The sequence below is a fragment of the Phalacrocorax carbo genome, chromosome 2, assembly GCF_963921805.1.
Source record: "Phalacrocorax carbo chromosome 2, bPhaCar2.1, whole genome shotgun sequence".
NCBI classification, from domain to species: domain Eukaryota; kingdom Metazoa; phylum Chordata; class Aves; order Suliformes; family Phalacrocoracidae; genus Phalacrocorax; species Phalacrocorax carbo.
The window spans coordinates 72,178,093-72,196,728 of NC_087514.1; the positions used below are offsets into that span (position 1 = coordinate 72,178,093).

General features: G+C 39.1%; 1 protein-coding gene across 6 annotated transcripts in view; it reads left to right on the forward strand.

The window, feature by feature from the left end:
- PTPN3 (protein tyrosine phosphatase non-receptor type 3) overlaps nt 1–18,636 on the forward strand; it is a 136,984-nt gene that overhangs the window by 20,770 nt on the left and 97,578 nt on the right. For all 6 annotated transcript variants that reach the window (XM_064443259.1, XM_064443258.1, XM_064443256.1 and 3 more), the window contains exon 2: nt 12,383–12,537. In XM_064443259.1, the coding sequence (XP_064299329.1) occupies nt 12,400–12,537 (138 nt within the window). In that variant the 5' untranslated portion in view covers nt 12,383–12,399. The remainder of the gene's footprint in view (nt 1–12,382; nt 12,538–18,636) is intronic.

Genomic DNA, 18,636 nt, shown 5'->3' on the forward strand with positions numbered 1-18,636 from the left:
TGTTTGCGCTGCCAGGCACCGGGCTGCCCAGCCAGCCGGCAGCCTGTGGCTGAGCTAGGTGCCGAAGCTGCATCGTACACTGACTGAGCAGCTGCTTTTTGACTTTTTGGGGGCTTGAGCAAATTAATTTGTTGAAAGGAAGGAACTGACCAAAAGATAGCCACCACTGCATTTGTGGTGAAGGGGAGACACAGGAGCATCTATTTTAGATGAATGCTGTTTGGAGTGGTTTCCTTGTGGTATGGTATGCTGTGGTCACTAGGTGCATGTTAATCTTGTAGGGTGATGAAAAAATTGCCTAACAGGGATGTAAAGATGTAAATGTTTAGATTTTGCTGGTCTAAAACATACACTGTTTAAATGCTGATGGAAAAACAGAAAGCACAGATAGCTTGCAAGCTAGGACGTGTCCTCTCATATGTTTACTCTATTTTTTTCTTCACTATGTGTAGGCATTGCTTTCTTCTTTTAAAATGAGGACACCCTAGCATGTGTGGAGATTGGAAAAATGGCTAGCCATTTTGAGTGGCAGTTACTCTTTTTTACTTCTTTTTTTTTTGCTCTGCTTTACCTATTTTCTTTGTGCAGGAATAGGACTTGTGCAACAGCTGTATGCACTTAGTGTCACTGTATGTCCTGCCAAACAGTTTGATCTTAAGAGATAACAAATTGATGGGATCCTAGATGTTTTGAAGTTTCTGCAACAATCTAAAAAAATTTTAAAAATGTGCTTTAAGCTTAAAATATGAATTTGTCAGCTAGTCATAAATGGGGAGGAAGGTGAGATGAAGGTAGAGAGGAAGGAATAGCTGTTCTTCCATGACCATTGTTTACGAAGTGCAGATGTTCGTAGGCTGGCTTTTCAGTGTCCATTTGCTTTTTCTTCTTGAAAACTTACAAAACATCATGTTTGTGAACTTTCTGGAGAAGTTCTTCTCCCCCAGTCCCCTCAATGGCAAATAAACTTCATACATGAACATGTTCAGTTTTGCTGATCTGAATATGTAACAATTATGATCAAAGTATCAGGAGGCATTTTAATTTCATCACATTGCTTAGGTTCTGGCTCTGAGTTACAAGACTGTTGCGACACATTTTCAGGCTCTTTCCTGTAGGTCGAGAGGTAGAACTTTGTGTAATTCCTTCAAACAAACTAATTTTATGAGACTTTAGGATCTTTTGAACTTGTGTAATTTTGAACAGTCCTGTACGATAAATACAGTCAGTGTCTAAACGAAATTTTTTGTTCTGTCCTTATAGCTCAAAGTTAGGTTGTCAGTTTTAAGTTCCCTTCATACATAACACAGTCTTATGTTGTAATGATGTAAACAACAACATAAATTTTACTTCTCTGATTGCTATTGTTTCCTTTTTTTTTTTTTCAAGGAAGAATTGCTGTGGTTAGGTTATTCTACCATCTTATCTTTTTCAGTAGTATTCTGTGGTTAATGCCACAGTTTTCAGTGCTTTGTTCCAGATCTCTTTGGGTACCTTTTGTGGCTGTAAGCTTTATAGCAGAGGAAGTCCACTGTCATGCTTGAGGGAATATATTTTAAAAGCTTATGGGTGAATATGGACTATAAAATACATGAAGTGTGAATGTATAGAAAACAGTTCCATGAAGTTTGAAGCTTTAAGGTCTGAAAGAAAAAGTAATTCATAGTAATTCTAAAAAGTCAGGGTTTTTTTGTTCGTTAACACAATTTACAAGATAGGCTTGCTTCTGAGATCTGAATGTTTCTCCAGCAAGAATGTTTTCTTGCACAAAATATGGACTTTTTTTTGCTACCAGCAATTAAACTTTTTCTTCCCAAGTTCGAATAGCACACAGTCCTATGTTGTGTTGAGAAGCAGACTGAGTAATGACCATCAGTGGAAAACACTGGGTAACAGTGCAAAATGTTAATCTGAGTTTTAGTATGGGATCAAGAGTTCTGATCCAAATCTAGCATATAATTAAAAATTACTTAACCTGTTTGTTTGTCAGCAGAGTACCATGTGCAGCAGAAAACTTGTCATCCATCTTAGTGGCTGTTGCTTTTCTGCTTCTGAGGTTTGTGACAGCTGTAACCATTTTAGCTAATGTGTGATTTTCTCTTTGATATTGGGAGACCACTTGATGTTGGATGTGTGTAAGCTTGTGAAGGCATCACTACTAATAGCTTTCTTTGGTTTATATCTGAACACTTCAAATGAACCTCAGGCACCTGGAGATCCCAGCACTTCCAAACTTCTCACAATGTTATCGATTAAATGTGCAGATGAGGTAGAACTTCATCGAAAAAACAGAATTATTCCAAGGTGGGAGCTTCATCAGTACAGGCTTTGCATACTGCTGTGTGGGATGTCCTGAATTTGCTCCTCTTGCTCTTTATTTTCTATTTGCTTTTCATCCTGTTTTCAAATGGCAGGTAGATTTCACAATCTTGATACACTACGCCCATGCAAGAAAGAAACCTCAGTCATCTGTATATTCAGGCTATTTCCCAGGTCTTGTAACAGTGTGTCACCGAAAATCACCTGGAGTTTCCATTTTCTTTAAAGGTTGAGTTAGCTTTGTGTGGCATTAATACTCTCACTGCTGTGTTTAGGATGATTGTTATCCTTCTCCTCACCCAGTTGGGCAGTGGGTGGCAGTCACTACTGCGGCAGCATCTATCTGATGTAGCACATTTAATTTCTATTCAGTTTTTCGTAGAAACTCTTTCCAGTTGTGCTATGGAAGTTGCTAGCACTGTAACAAGCACCTCTTGTTTATTCATAATCTAGTTACCTACACCATGCTGTCTGCTTTTTCAAGTTTTTAAAAAATATTCTTTGGCAATTATTTTAGTCATGATCTGTGTTCAGTTTGGAGAGAAGTGACCTGTTCACAAAATGCCCTTAGTCACAACATCAGAAATAGAATATGGACATACAGATTTACAGCCTTGTGTTGAATCCACTACTCTGTTACTGTCTACGACTGCTTCTTTCCTGCTCTTTAAAAAACAGCTTAAACTTTTTTACTCTAAACAGAGGTGATAAAATGTGAGGTACGGTAACATCAGACCTGTTGAAAAGAATGCAGTGTTTGGTAACTGTAGCTTTGTGAAAAATGTGATGTGTTGATCACAGGGAAAAATTGTAGAAAGAAGTCTTCTATTGGACCAGGTAATAGATGGGACTAATTAATATTTTATATTTAAATTTTGTTATGGTATTTAACTTGATACCTGAGGTTTCAGAATATTTTGATAGCTTGTCTTTGTACAATTCAATGCTGAACGCTTCCTTATTTCATATTGAAAATTTGAGAGCATAAATTATTTATGCTATATAAACTAATGGCATTATTTGGTTACCCAAATACTGTAGATGTAGACACAGCTTGATATTTGGTTATTTGATTGTACAGCATGGCAGTTTTTTTTAACAATTACCTTTGTAGTCTTCAGTCTATCCTGACCTATTTATGGGAAGTGTTGGTCGTTGGGCACTGCAGTGCTCAGCTTCCACTTTGACTCTCCTTTTCATGTTCTTCTTCCCTTCACTGTTGTTAATATAAGACACTATCAAGCTGAGAAAGGTAAGCTTTGATTTTTCAATCTGCAGTTTCTAATTTGAGTTCATGCAACATTGTTTGTAGCCCCAAAAAGGCATTTTTAAAGAAATAAATTAGTGATAGCTGTTGCTTTTTTTTGGTAAGCTAGTTTCCTTTTGTGCTGCGGTGCTGCTTAAAGCTGAGGCAGGTGATAGAGGAAGCCGTAGAGTTCCTGAATTCTTCAATTGGTGTGGTGCAGGAAATGGAGCAACAAGCTGTTACTGCCCTGAACACACTGGCTTAAGGTCTTATTTTATAAATGGGTTTTTAAAAAGCAACATCGTAAAGATCTAACATGAGCAGTAAAAGCTACTGAAAATGCAAAAGCATTACAAGTGTGTCTTGTTCTCATCTCTATTTTGTAGTACTTGAACAGTGTAGGGAGCATGGTTCTGCTATTACTTAAGTTGCTTTTTCCTCCCATTTGTTTTTCTTCTCTGACTCATTCTGCATGCAGTAGATGGTATCTCTGTACTAGTGCTAATCCAGATCTAAGGTCTAACAGTAATGCTTCACGCTTCATCTTGCCATGATGTAGCTACACAGTTTAATGCTGTGTACGTAAAGTAGCATCAGTGAAGTTGGTATGACCAGATTCACACCCTTGAAATTTGAAGGGTCATTCAGACAATCTGGTTTGATCCTTTGCAAATGTGACCAAAGGATTTTCCTCAGAAGTTGGATTAAAGCATGTGTAAGAACCTGAGTACTGAAATCGATGGTCAGTATTGGTTTTCTACCAGTAAGCTCCTTCAGAATTTAATTACCTTTGGGTTATCTGATTTCAAGATTAAGTTTTCAGATAACCAGCCTTGCTGTTGAACAGCTGCTGAGAAGCTGGGATAATTCTCTTTTCCCCACATGTAAAGACTATGACTATGTAAAGAATATGACTGTTTTTGGCCAAATAGTCTCTATTAGCCTATAATAGCAGCTTATCCTGCTTTATTGCTAGCCAGTCTGTGTCCTCTTCAGTCATAACAGCAAGAACTGTTGGTATGCCTGAAGCTGTCACATTTTAAGACTTTGCAGGCAAAAATCTGTAGGATGCAGACAATGTAAACCTTTTGAAAAAAGGGGAGGGGGAAGAGAAAGAAGGATCTCAGAAAAGTTGAAGTGTAGAGTCTGTCTCTAAAGCTTGTCTCAGAATGAATATATATAACATATATGTAGAACAAATATTTGACATAAATATTCGTTTTTAAAGAATAATTAATTTAATTAGTGTAGTTACTCTGTCACAGTCGGTGCAGCTCTGCTTTCTGTCACAACCAAAATCAGTGTTAATTAACAGTCTGAAGACAGTAAAGCCTCTTATGTTACACCTATACAGTATTTTGAGGGCACAGAGTCTGTGTTCAAGTCCCTCTCGGCCATCCATTGACGGACTGGATGGTCCCCAACAGAAGTGTTATCCCCAATCCAGCTGCGTGAGCGTATGTATGTATGAGGCAGCAGAACTGAGTCGGTGGCTTCTGTGCTGCATGGTTAATCTGCACCAGGTATTTGCAGCTTCTCACGGTGCTTGCATTACCTCCAGTATGTTGTTGGCTTAGTGGGATCTTAAGGATATGTCACTCAAGATAGTGTAATGCTAGAACTAAAACTCAGGCTTATTTCCTCTCCTGCTCATCTTATCTAGTCCATCTTCGATGTTCATACGTGGTCTTGCTGAATCCAGAGTTCAAAATGGCTGGATTTCTCTTTAAAACACTTAGCAATAAAAGTTTACCAGAGACATGTTATAATGGAAAGCTAAATGAAGTGCAGGGAAGGCTTGCAAAGCACTTAATAACTCAGTCTTATGTGCTAATTAAGCACCTAACCTCTTGTAGTAGTGTGGGGATTTAAAAAATTTATTCAGCTGCATATATTGCATTTTCTTGGAGGCAAAGACTACTGAACAGTAGGTAGGTATCTGATTTCTAGACATAGGAACAATCCAGTTTGCCTACTTACTTATTGGCTCTTAAAAGTAAAATAAAAAGTTAGGCTCCAATTTTGTGGAGGTTAGCAAAGGAAAGAGTATTCAAAATTACTTGTGGTTTGGTTTTTGTTTTTAGATCGAGGCTTTTTTCCCCTGTAACTGCTTTCATTGAAATGAAAATGCCTTCAAGTACATTCTAAATAAGCAAATAGAAATATAATCATATATATGGTCTACCCTGAAGGCTTATTTGTGGATGAACTCCCGCCTAAAGAGCTGTGGGGTGAATAAGAGGTATTATATTTTACCGTGGAAGAATTTTTTTCTTTACTCTGTTCTGTACTAGTTCTGGTAAATATTGGGCTGGCAATATATGCAAGAATATATGTTAATACAGGTATTTTCATACCTATTTAAGATACAACTTTAAAACACCTATGCTTAACTCTTATTTTCTTTTTTACTTAATGGACTCATTTTCTGTAAAATATCTCTGCCTGTAAGATCTGTTCTTCTGGAAAACTTAAGATGATGACTAGAATGACTGAAACCTTGTTCATGCAATTTTTGATAACATACATTGTCAGAATGCTTTGCTAGACTTATTAATTATTTATATGAAAGGTAAATCATTTTGCTGTGCTAGAATATATCACAGATGTTAGCCACTGGAAGCAAATATAAGAAAGGTGAATCTGAATTTTTTTATGTTGATTTTAATTTTGGGGTGAAAAGCTTCTATTATAATACTGCTGTCTGTCTTGAGTGATGGTTGGAAAACGGGCAGATACTGCTTTGCAGTTTGCATGTATGTCTACACACACACAAACTTTCAAAATGGGTATTAACCTTTATTCCGGTTCTAATTAAGAAGATGCTCAAGGAGTCTTTTAATCTTTGTATCTCAATTTGGAGGTATTTTTACACCATAAGCTGTACATTTAATCATCTAAAGGTTTCATGCTTGTTCTACATTTATAGTTTAATTGATTTTTTTAAAGCGATGCAAAGTTTCATCATGTTGTGATACTTCTGGCTTCCAAATTTACTTTCTGTATAATTTATGATCAGTACGTCAGGAAAGGTTTGTGGGAAGTAATTATAGATAAGGAGCAAGCGATAACCTACACACATTGCTCAAAATGAAGCTTATCTTTTACTTTGGTTGTTGCTTCAGTGATGCCCTGTAATTTATATGAAAACTTGCAAATATTGTATTGTGGTCAAATACCTCATGGGATTTTCCTGTGAAATATTAGAGTTGTATTTTATATTAATGGGGAGACATCCAGTTTCTCAATGTAGAAAAGATGAAGCATTTCTTCTGCAGAAGGTGAAAACAGAAGCTGGTTTTCATAGGTGTTGAGTTAAACTTCAGTCTTCTATTTGGAAAATCTGGCTGGATAATTTAACCCTCATTAAGATGCATTGATGATAGATATGACTTTGAGGTGTGTAAATAACTCTTAACTACAAGAGAAGAAAATCAGACTATAGATCACTACAAAAATTTCAGGCTCTAGGGGTGTTTTTTTCTGATGATAATTTGGGAAGTTTTTTAACGAGCAAATAGCTGATGCATGCTGAAGAGCGTTTGTGTTGGTTGTCTTAGGGCTATACATTGATATAAAGACACCTTTAATTTGTTATACCTCTCTATTACAGTTTACTTCATATCTTCTAAATAAAGCAATAGGTAACCATAAATTTTAACTGTTATTGAAAGGACATTCAAGACTTGGCCATGTCTTTAGTACTACAGTTTTTCCCCTTCATTGTTGGGATGGTCACTCACTGAAAGTGGGTTAGAAGCACTATCCTGTCATAAATGACATTCCCATAGATTCTGCAGTATTTATGATTTTCAGGAGTCCAACATGGAGCTATATATTGTCAGTCATGACCCTCAAGAAACTCTGAGAAAAATTAAAGTGTGGTAGTCCCCTTCTAGAAAAAACATGAGTGCACCCCACTTGCAGGAGTAGAAATAGCCCCGTTTACCCAATGAAATGGTGGTAATGAATGATTTATTTAAAAACCCAACCAAACAAAATGAAACAGAACAAAAAACCCCCAACTATTTACAATTATATATGTAGTGATTATACGTAGAAGTTCCTTGACTATATACTCAGCAAATCTGCTCTTGATTTAATTACTTGGTAAAAAACACATTAATGGTAATTATAATAAAAATCAGGTGATAAGTTTCTTACCAGCAATTCCTAAGTGAATTGGAAAGGAACTAAATGCTGGCATGGAAAAGGTCTTTTTAAAAGTCGGTCTTCAATACCAAAGATGAAGAAAACACATTATTTTTGTTTCGCCTGACTGCAGCGTTATTGTAAGAGAAGGCATGCATAACCAAACTTGTCCAGAAATGTTTAATGTACTTGGAAAACATTAACTTCTTTCTGTGGCTGTATTTGTTGCTCCTGTAAGACTGTTGCATGGTTTGATTACGGGATGGAATTCCACATGTTTGTTTTATACCTTAGGTGAAACTAACTGTTTTGGGGGTGGTTTTGTTTAGCTTTTTTAATTAACATATAATTCAACTTTCTGGATTTGAGGTGCTTATTTTAGGGAGAGGGGAATAATTCTGAAAGTATTCACTTATTGATAATGTTCAAATGTGTCTTATTTAGTTCTTTGTTTTGTGAATTAGCCTCCTGCCCAAGGCTACAAAGCAGGAGCTGGGATTTGCATGTAATGGCTGGTCCTGGTTGCTCAGGGCTAGAGGCTGGTGGCTAGTGTTTAAAGCTGGTATCTGGTCTTGCCTGAGATCTTGGTGACCCTCCAGCTATCCCAAAGGCAGTTGCCATTGCAGGTTTCTTTGTGCTTCAGTGTACCCCTTTATATTGCACCAAGGTTGGCAAGCCATTCCAGTAATCTGGGCCTATTTTAAAATACAGCTTTAGACACAGGTCATATATGGATGAAAACTAGTAGAACAGGTGCTAGTGACTCAGCTGCTCACCTCTCTTCTCTTGTTCCCTTGCCATTTAGACTAGGGATTGGCAAAGTTGTTTCCTTACGGACTTACTGAGCATACAGCATGTTAAATTAGGACACGCAAAATGACTTAGGCTGGTGCCTGTGGTGTGATACGTATAAAACAGCTCCTTCCGGAGCTTACTGTCTGCAGAGTGATGTTGAAGGCAGTGCAGGGGGCAGGGGGAAGTAGAGTTTTCTGCTTGGGATTCCCAGCTGGTGGCAGTTTTCTGGGGCTTGATTAGGCCATTTGAGCTCTACTTGGCTAATGGCTGTGGTGTCCGAACACTCAGCGTTTATCCTGGCCTTGGCACAGTTTCCTTGGTCAGCTGGCTCTGTCAGGGATAGCCTCAGCTGGGGCTCTTTGCACACTGTAAACACAAACTGAAATCTGTGTTACTGGTTTGATTTTACACAAAATTTTACAAATCAAGGAATTCCAAGTTTTGATTTGTGAACTCGAGGCAAATTGGTCACACTAGCAGGTTTGAATTTCTTGTGATGAATTAGAGTTACTCTTTCAGTTGGGGCATCCAGCATGTAACCTGAAGATATTAAAACAAATGTAACTGTGAAGAAATAGCATAAACCCAACTAACTTTAATATTAAACTAAGCAGTAAGTATATGTTACTGTTAGTTCTTGGATGGCTCTATGGAAGCTGGGAGACAAGCTGTTAACAGGTTTATGGCATAGAAGAGGAGGTCTGACTTGCCGGAGGGCATGTGGAAGTTCAGCAGTAGCAATGCCTATTGCATGATCTCTTTGCCATACACAATTCTCATTATTTTGTGAAAAACCTTCAAAATGGAATTTCGTCCTTGTTGCAGACAGCTTTACGGTGAAATTCCTGTTTCCTCTTGTGTCTAGTTGACAGCATTCAACTGAGACCTGGGGTTGGGTTTAGAGAGTATAATACAGTTTATAAGAGGCAATGGTTGAAATTCATGTAGAAATTTAGACGTAAGTGGAGAAGAAATGTTAGGGGTTTAATTTATGCAGAATATAGGGGACCATAATCTGAAAATTAAACCTAGCCTACCAAATCTACCTCAGTGTGGGCTAGGTTAATCAGGTGACATGCTAGGCTTTCTATAGAGGGGCACCTTGGTATGAAATGGACCTGTAATTACTTGTGCTGCTATGCATAGTCAGTTAAATAAAAATCATCCGTTTGTTTGTTCAGGCTTGTTTTTTCATAGTTATAAAAGAGCTTGGGGTTTTTTGGGGTGTTTTTGGATTGGTTTCTCTTTCTCCCCTGGTTAGCAAGCATATATATAAATGTTACTGATGCTATTTTATTAACTCCTATATTTGAAGCTTAAATAAGTGAGTAGCAAGGTCTAGCTATATTGTAACACTTGAAAAAATAATGCTTTGCTGGAGAGTGATTAGGATTAGATGTGAAAATTTCTGCAAGGTCTCCAAGCATGGCTTGACCTGCATCACTCTCTGCACTAGAGCACTAGGAGTGCAGGGCTGAAAGCAGTTCTCTTGCTTTCTCCAGGCAGGTCAGGAGCTGAGCACGAGGGTCCTGTGATCGTTGCTCTTTGCTGAAGCTGGACTAAGGTGGAAGAGAAGTAGAACATACTTAGAAAAGGGGAACAGTGGAAGTGTAGGATAGGAAGCATTGGGGGCAGGTGAAAAGGTTGGGGAATGTGAGCAGAAGGGTCAAATAGCATTTTCCCAAGAGCGGAGAAGTCTGTGACCTCCAGGAGCATTAGGCGTTGCAATGCAGACTGAGCCCCAAAGGCCAGAGCGTCACAGGCTGATGAAGCTTTGAATCTGGCTACCAAAAATTTTTTCTCATCCAGTGGCTGTCCCATGGCGAAGAATGACTTTCTCCTTTTAACCATCAGTGGACTAGTGGGTAGAGAGCTATTTCTGCAAGTGAAAAGTGTTGTGGTTTTGTTTTATTTGTTTTTTTCGGGTGTGTTTGACCTCCGAGGTGGAAGTGGGAGAAAAGATTGCAGTATAATTCATGTAGTCACCTGGCTTTTTGGTAAGAGATAACAGTGCTGAACAAATGGTTTAAAACTCAGCTGCTAGAAAATGAGAGAATGTGGGAATGAAGGTCTCGTATACAGTTGTAATCTGTCGTCACCTTTTGGTATGTCCTTGATAATGAGATAACTGCATGTTTTCTTTAGCAATAACCATCCTTGAATAAGAAAGCCCGTTTTCTGGATTTAAAAAAAATCAACATACTATGATTAACTGCAGACTGTATATCAAGAACAATTTCAAAGCAACAGGAGCGTATAGTGTTTTATACGGAAATACTGTTTGGAATTCACCTAAAGATCACGTCCTCCTTTTTCCCCCTCCTTTACAAACAAAAGAAACAGAAACCCCAAAACCAAAACAACAACAACAAAAAAACCCGAATCCCCAAAACCACACCTTTGGGAAAGAACGGAAGGAAAATACTGCTGATCTCCTAGGAAAAAATGCAATGTGCTGGCTAAATAAGCAAGCCGTGGCAATTTATGTACACTTCTGGTTTCAGAAAATATACAGTAGTAAACTGTCCATTGGCTAACAAAGTACGTGAGTACTTGTTGAATGCTTTTGTGTGTCTGACTTCTGAGTTTTCTGTGAGAAGGAAACTGTTTTAACTAATTCTAAGTATAGGTTATACGTTGTTATGTGAGGATGGATTGCTGCACTGCTTTGTTGCATTTGGTAGTCTATACAATTTTGCATCTCCTGGCTTTTCATGCGCTTCACAGTTTGCTTTTTATAGTGATGTGTAAGTAGATAGAATAAAATCACTTAAAATTTAAAAATTTCCTAAGTTGTACCATTTCTTTAGTTGCTTAAAGGAAAAACCAGCCTATATTTTAAGGCAGATACTCAGTTCTGACATTGGTCCTGTCTATTTTGGCCAGCTGTCTGGGAAACACTCATTATGTAAGCCTCTTTGTAGCTAGTCTCTAGTAAGTGAGGTATGATTTGGTAATTGATATGGTAATTAACCTGGAAAACTATCCTCTGCTTCACTTGCCAACTGGCTTTATATGCTGTGATGTTAATTGGTAAACTGATCCAGTGAGGCTTGAAATGTTTACAGGCTTGACTGTATTTAATTAATCTCTTATTTCAATGAATGGCTTTTTCCTGGGTTTGGATTTTTATTCATGAAAACTTTTTTCAGAGTTTTGGTGCTCATGAATATTTTTTCCAAAAAAAAGAACAAACTCCAACAAAACAATTTTTTTGTCGGATGTCCTGCTCAGATATAAGTTTCTGGCTTCCTGAATTAATGTATGCTAGGCTGTAAAATATTGACATGCTTCTAATGTTAATTCTGGTTGCCTTACATATGGCATTTGTGTGTATATATGTGTGTGTGTCTATATATTCCCAAAACAAAATGCTATTTGACAGAATGTGATCTGCATTAACTCAAGACTGTTTTGTCAGTTGAGAGTAAACAAAATTGTTTTAGTGTGGTAAAACTTGTATGGTAAATATAGAAATATATAGGAAACCTATAAGGGGGTGAGAGATTTGCTAGTTACAGAGGATAAAAACTTGTGTTGACATTGCCTTCCTGCTTTATAGAAGGTGTTTGGATTTTTTTCTGATTTAAACTAAGGTAATGACCCTATATATGTATACCTCAGTATACATTACAGGTGATTCTCCTAAGCTGGGTATGTTTTGAACATGGAAGCCCCTCTATATATGCATTTATGTTCCGGTTTAATATGTGCTAATTATATAAAAGAGTAAGTTGTAAAAGAAGCATTTTTTTATTATAGGTATTTGGGGTGTAATGAGACCTTCATGATATTGTGGATTTCTCTGAAGAAATGTAGATGAAATATAGTGAACTACAAGAACTGTTATTAAATGTAACTTTTGTTTTGTAGGCTATTCAGCAATAGTTATGAACTCCCGTTTACGAGCCTTAGGTGGGAGGATAAATAACATACGAGCATCAGAACTACCAAAAGAGAAAACCCGATCAGAGATAATCTGTAACGTCCACTTTTTGGATGGCTCAGTACAAAGCTTCAAAGTCAACGTAAGTTTGGAAAACTATATTATTTTTATATACATAGAAATTTGTTTGAAAGCTGAAGATCAAATGTGTGACCCTGAGGCATGGGATTTCCAAAAGATATTGAAGATGTAGCTTTGCCATTACAAATTGCAGAGCTATTGGTTATTAAATGGATTTATAAAGTGCTATTTACATTTTCTTTAAAGTTGACCAACGGAAACGTCATAAAATTATGGCATGCAGCTTGTATCTGGAAGAAGGTCGTCTGTACAATATGGGAACCATGAAGAAACAGATCAGTTGATCACTATCAGCTATGAATGAGTAACTTCTATTTAAAGGGGACTCCCAAATTTGGATGTGCTCCTCCTTTTCTCCCATCAAAGGACTGGTAGTCCTAAAAGGAGGAGACCTTGTAAATTCCTGTAGTGATGTCAGTACATATTTTCTGAAATGCAAAGATGTAAATAATGAAGGCATGGCTTAAGACAGTTGGGTTCAGTCTTTTGTACTTCAATGTAGTCTCTTTATCTGGGAGCGGGGAAGGAAGGGGATTAACAGAGGTTTGTAGTCTACATTTTTACTGTATTTTATTCTGTAAATATTTTGGTTTATAACCTTCAGTACTGATTAAAAGTATTAGTTCATTATTAAATGAAAACAAAGGATCTACCTTCAGTATTCAATACATTTTCAGTGGAATTATCTGACCATGCAGAAAAAACTGTTGTTGAATAATCATATGAATATGTGTATATGATACTTGTTTTATCCAATTTACCCTTTCTGAGAATCAGTGTTTTGCTGAGGTAGCTGAATTGTCAGATATCTTAGATTATGCAATGTTTTCTTATAGGGGATTCAAAACTTCACCTGAAAACTGTATTTTCCTAAGCATTATTACAGTTCTCATTGCAGACTCCTTTTATTTTTTGACCTTTGGATATTTATTGAAATATAAATGATTTGATAGAATGAAAATAATCTGTTTAGCTATTTATTTTCATTCTGATGTGTACAGAATTAGCCTTATTTCAGTAATATTTTATATATTATGTATGTATATTTGCATACATATGTGTATATATATGAAGTAGCTAACACTGGGGAGTGGGGTACACAGAGAGTAGGTATATAAGAAAAAGAGCAACACATTAGTATACAATTTCCACTGTTCATCTCCAGCATGCCATATAGGATTGCCTTGTGTGTCAGTGAGCTAGCATAACTGTCCTCCCCTCCTGCACAAGGACCTCTGAAAAATAAGGAATTTATGACTGCTTGAAATCCATGTATAGTAGTATATTCTTCCTTGTAAACAAGTGTTTACACAGCTTTAGGTTTAGTGCTTGGCCTGAAGTCCAGCACTGTGCAAGTGAACCGTGTGCTTCTCGTTTTGTCCTTTAAGCAGTAAGTGCAATATGATACACGGGAACCATTTTGAAACTCTGGATGCAGCTGATTTCTCTCCCTGCCTTCAGTGTACCCCCAGGGTATCCCTGCTGGTACCTTCTTCATCCAGCAATCGGAAAGGTCTCCTTAACTGCAGCTGTAGGGGTAGTGCAGGACCTATCACTGCTTTATTGAAAACAAGCAGGGAGTGTGGCTACCCCACTATGTTATGGGCTAATGCAAAGAAGAGGTTTACCATAAGACTTATGTTACTGGAGTAATAAGCTTTCATACTGGTACTGAGGGAGCCTGCACTTATCTGCCAGGATGGCCCTTCCTGATTGTCTAACCTTGGCGCCTGCCTAAGAACAGGCTTTGCCCCTCTCTGGTTGTGTCGCAAGGTCCAGTCCTCAAAAGGGTTTGAAGCCAGCTGTGGAAAATTTGTATCTGAGTTCTGCTTACGTTAACAAAAAAACTCAGCTTTGTGAAGTCTGTGCCTGAATGTGTGTTTTGATTTTAATTGCCAACATAATTCAGTTTTATGTCTGTGAGCAAAGAGTAACTCAGGTCTGTGGTCAGTCTGGGAATCAGCTAGGCATGTACTGAAGGAAAATAAGTTTTGCTCTGAACAGATTTTCCCCACTAGTGAAGTCTTTCTGTGTTGCTTTAGAGAAACTGTTTTTCATATCAAGACACGAAGTTATACATCTGATTTTGTTATATGCTTTATTCATTTCTGGATGGCAGGTCAATTGATAATTCTATTTTTAATAAATTCAATATGCATATCATGTGGTATGATTATCTGTAAGACAAATTAAAAGCAATGTATTTAATGATCACAGAATCACACAGAATCATAGAATCACAGGTTGGAAGGCACCTCAGGGATCATCTAGTCCAACCTTTCTAGGAAGAGCACAGCCTAGACAAGATGGCCCAGCACCCTGCCCAGCCAAATCTTAAGTGTCCAATATGGCCAAGTCAAGCACTTCCCTGGGGAGATTATTCCAACGGGTGACTGTCCTCACTGTGAAAAACTTCCTTCTTATGGCCAATTGGAATCTCCCCAAAAGCAACTTGTGTCTGTTTCCCCTTGTCCTCTCCATGTGACTCCTTGTAAAAAGATAGTCTCCTTCTTTGTAGCTGCCCCTTAAGTACTGGTACATGGTGATGAGATCCCCCCTAAGCCTCCTTTTCTCAAGGCTGAACAAACCCAGCTCTCCCAGCCTACCCTCATATGGCAGGCTTCCCAGTCCTTTGGTCATCTTGGTGGCCCTTCTCTGGACCCCTTCCAGCCTGTCCACATCCTTTTTGTATAGCGGGGACCAGAACTGTACACAGTACTCATGGTTGGCCTGACAAGCGCTGAGTAGAGCTGGATGATGACTTCTTTCTCTCTGCTGGCGATGCCGTTTTTGATGCAACCCAGCACCCTGTTGGCCTCCTTGGTCGCAGCAGCACACTGTTCACTCATGTTGAGCTTCCTGTCCACCAGGACCCCCAGGGCCCTTTCCACAGAGCTGCTCTCCAGCCAGGTGGATCCCAGTCTGTGCTGCACTCCTGGATTATGTTTTCCCAGGTGCAAGACCTTACACTTCTCCATGTTGAACTTCATAAGGTTCTTGCTGGCCCACTCTTCCAGCCTATCCAGATCTCCCTGCAGAGCAGCTCTCCCTTCTGGAGTGTCTGCTTCCCCACTCAACTTGGTGTCATCAGCAAACTTAATCAGGCTACACTTGATGCCGTTATCCAGATCACATACAAAGATGTTGAATAACATTGGGCCCAATATCGATCCCTGGGGGACCCCACTAGTGACAGGTTGCCAGTTTGAAAAGGAGATATTTACCACGACCCTTTGGGTGCAGCCTGTCAGCCAACTCCCCACCCGCTGCACAGACCACTTGTCTAGGCCATAACACATTAATTTCTCCAGGAGACTGTGGGGGACCGTATCGAAAGCCTTGGAGAAGTCCAGGTAGAAAATGTCCACTGGCCGCTCCTTGTCAACCAGGCAAGTCACTTTGTCATAGAAGGCCACCAGCTTTGTCAAGCACGATCTGCCCTTAGTGAGGACAGGTTGGCTTTTCCCAGTCACGTGCTTCATTTGACTTGTGATGGCCCCCAGGAGGATTCGTTCCATAACTTTCCCATGGATTGAAGTAAGGCTGATGGGCCTATAGTTACCCGGATCCTCCCTCGAGCCTTTCTTGTAGATAAGGGTAACATTTGCCTTCCTCCAGTCCTCTGGGACATCCCCTGTTCTCCACGACTTCTCAAAGATTATGGAGAGTGGCCTTGCAATGTTGTCAGCCAGCTCTCTCAACACCCTTGGGTGGATGGCGCAGGGGTCAAGCTCCTGTAATCCATGTACTAACTCTTCCTTCACTGATGGTGGGTCGGTGTTTGGATCAACTGGCAATTTCATTCCCAAAGCCTGGGACCCGACAGTGCTGGTAAAGGCAGAGGTGAAGAAAGTGTTGAGGACCTCTGCCTTTTCAGCATTGTTGGTGACTAACTCTCCTATTCTGTTTAACAGTGGGCTTATGTGTTCCTTCTGTTTCTGCTTGTGGTTGACAAACCTGAAGAAACCTTTCGTGTTATTTTTGACATCTACGGCCAGTTTCAATTAGAGTTGGGCTTTTGCTTTTCTAACTGCATCTCTGCATGCTCTGGCAATGCTCTTGTAGCTCTCAACGGATAATCCTCCACTTCTCTATCTCTGGTATGCTTCCCTTTTGGATTTGTTTAGACCCAGGAGGTAATGGTTGAGCCAAGGGGGCCTCTTGATCCGCTTACTTCCCTTTCCTTTATAGGGGATAAACTGGTTTTGTGCTTCCAGTAGAGAGTTCTTGATGAACTCCCAGCACTCACTAGCTCCTTTGTCTTCCATGGAAGCACCCCATGGAATCCCCCCAACTGAGCCCTGAGTGAACTGAAGTTTGCTCTTCTAAAATCCAGGACCCTTGTCTTAGAGCTGACCTTCAGTGTGCTCAGCAGGATCCCGAACTCCACAATACTGTGCTGTGATCACTGCAGCCCAGGCTATCACTAACAGAGATATTACAAAGCAGGTTTTCTTGGTTTGTGGATAGCAAGTCCAGCAGTGCCTCATTCCTGGTTGGCACATCTAACATTTGTGTGAGGAAGCAGTCCTCTACGCATTCTGGGAACTTGGTGAATGACATGTGAGCTGCCGTATTGTTCTTCCAGCAGATGTCTGGGTAGTTGATGTCACCCATCAGGACCAGGTTCTGTTGGCCAGAAGCTTGCTTTAGTGCCCCAAATATCTCTTCATTGGCATTGTCATCATGGTTAGGAGGTTGGTAGTAGATGTGCACTGTGAGGTCCTGCTTGGAGACGACCCCTTTGACCTTAACCCAGAGGCATTCGATAGAGCAGTGGCAATCACCATAGCTGACTTCAATACATTCAAGGTTTTCCTTAATGTAGAGTGTGTCTCCTCTACCTCTTCTACTCTGCCTGTCCTTACAAAAGAGCCTGTAACTGTCCATTGCGATCCCCCGGTCATTTGAGTTGCCCCACCATGTTTCAGTTACTCCTATGATATTATAACCTTCTGAGTGGGCATGGAGCTCTAGTTCATCCTGTTTGTTTCCTAGACTGCGTGCATTCGTATACATACAATTGAGGTGATTACTCTTCTGTTTCACATCTTGGGAGACAGCTATGGAACATTTGTCACCACACTGCTTGGCCTGACTTAGTTTCCCGTTGGAGATTCTGGTATGAGCATTTCTGCAATGGATCCCACCCCCCAAGTCCTTCATTTTAAAGCCCGCCTCAATGTAGTAATACATTATTGAAATGAAGGTGCTTTCTGAAATGACTAGACATAGATACATGATATGTGGATTAAAAGACATGCTATGTCTTATGAATGTCTTAAATATGTTTTCTGCCTTTTTCTACTTTCTCAATTTTTACTGTTATTGCTGAAATCTGTTGAACTTTTCTCTCCTGTCTGAGTGTGGAGAGTTGGAACTGAACAGGATCACCTCTTTTAAAGCATAGGGTGTAATGTTTTCTCTTTAAAAGAACTTCAACATATTGGAAAATTAAGGTTGGGAGTTTTTCAGGATTGTATGTTTGTGGGGTAGTGGTAACTGTGTGTCATTTATCAAAGCTCAAAGTTTGGATATATGTTACACTTCAAACTAATAAGGCTAACATTCACATTTACATAAGTATGCTTTATTTTCATAGACAGGATTATACTTTTTCTGCCACAGATAGTGGAAAGTGAATGGGGAAAAGTAGGCTACTCAAAGCTTTGCCGTCATCCATTTAATAGCATAAATGGAACCAAAGACTCCTCCCATTCTAATGACAACAGGCTGAAAAATATTGAGCATTGCTGTGTCATGTAGCAGCTACGTGAACACAGAATTCTTACTGCAAGAGGATTTCTTGCTTTCCAAAGCATAGGGGGATTATATAGAAAAATAATTTCAAAGAAAAGAAACATTGAGGGTAAGAAGAAACTCGAGAAATTTGCTTTAAGCAAATAGATATTCCTAACTTGTCATTTCTAGTATCTTGCTGGCACTGCACAGAAGCTCAAGACTAGTAAATTTGAGGTGGATTTAAATTTAATACAATGATGATAAATAGTCTAAACTTTCAACCTGTGACACACTGAAAAGAGCAACTTACGTATATTGAAATTCTGATCTAGTGCTCCAAGGACTGAATTTTTTAGAG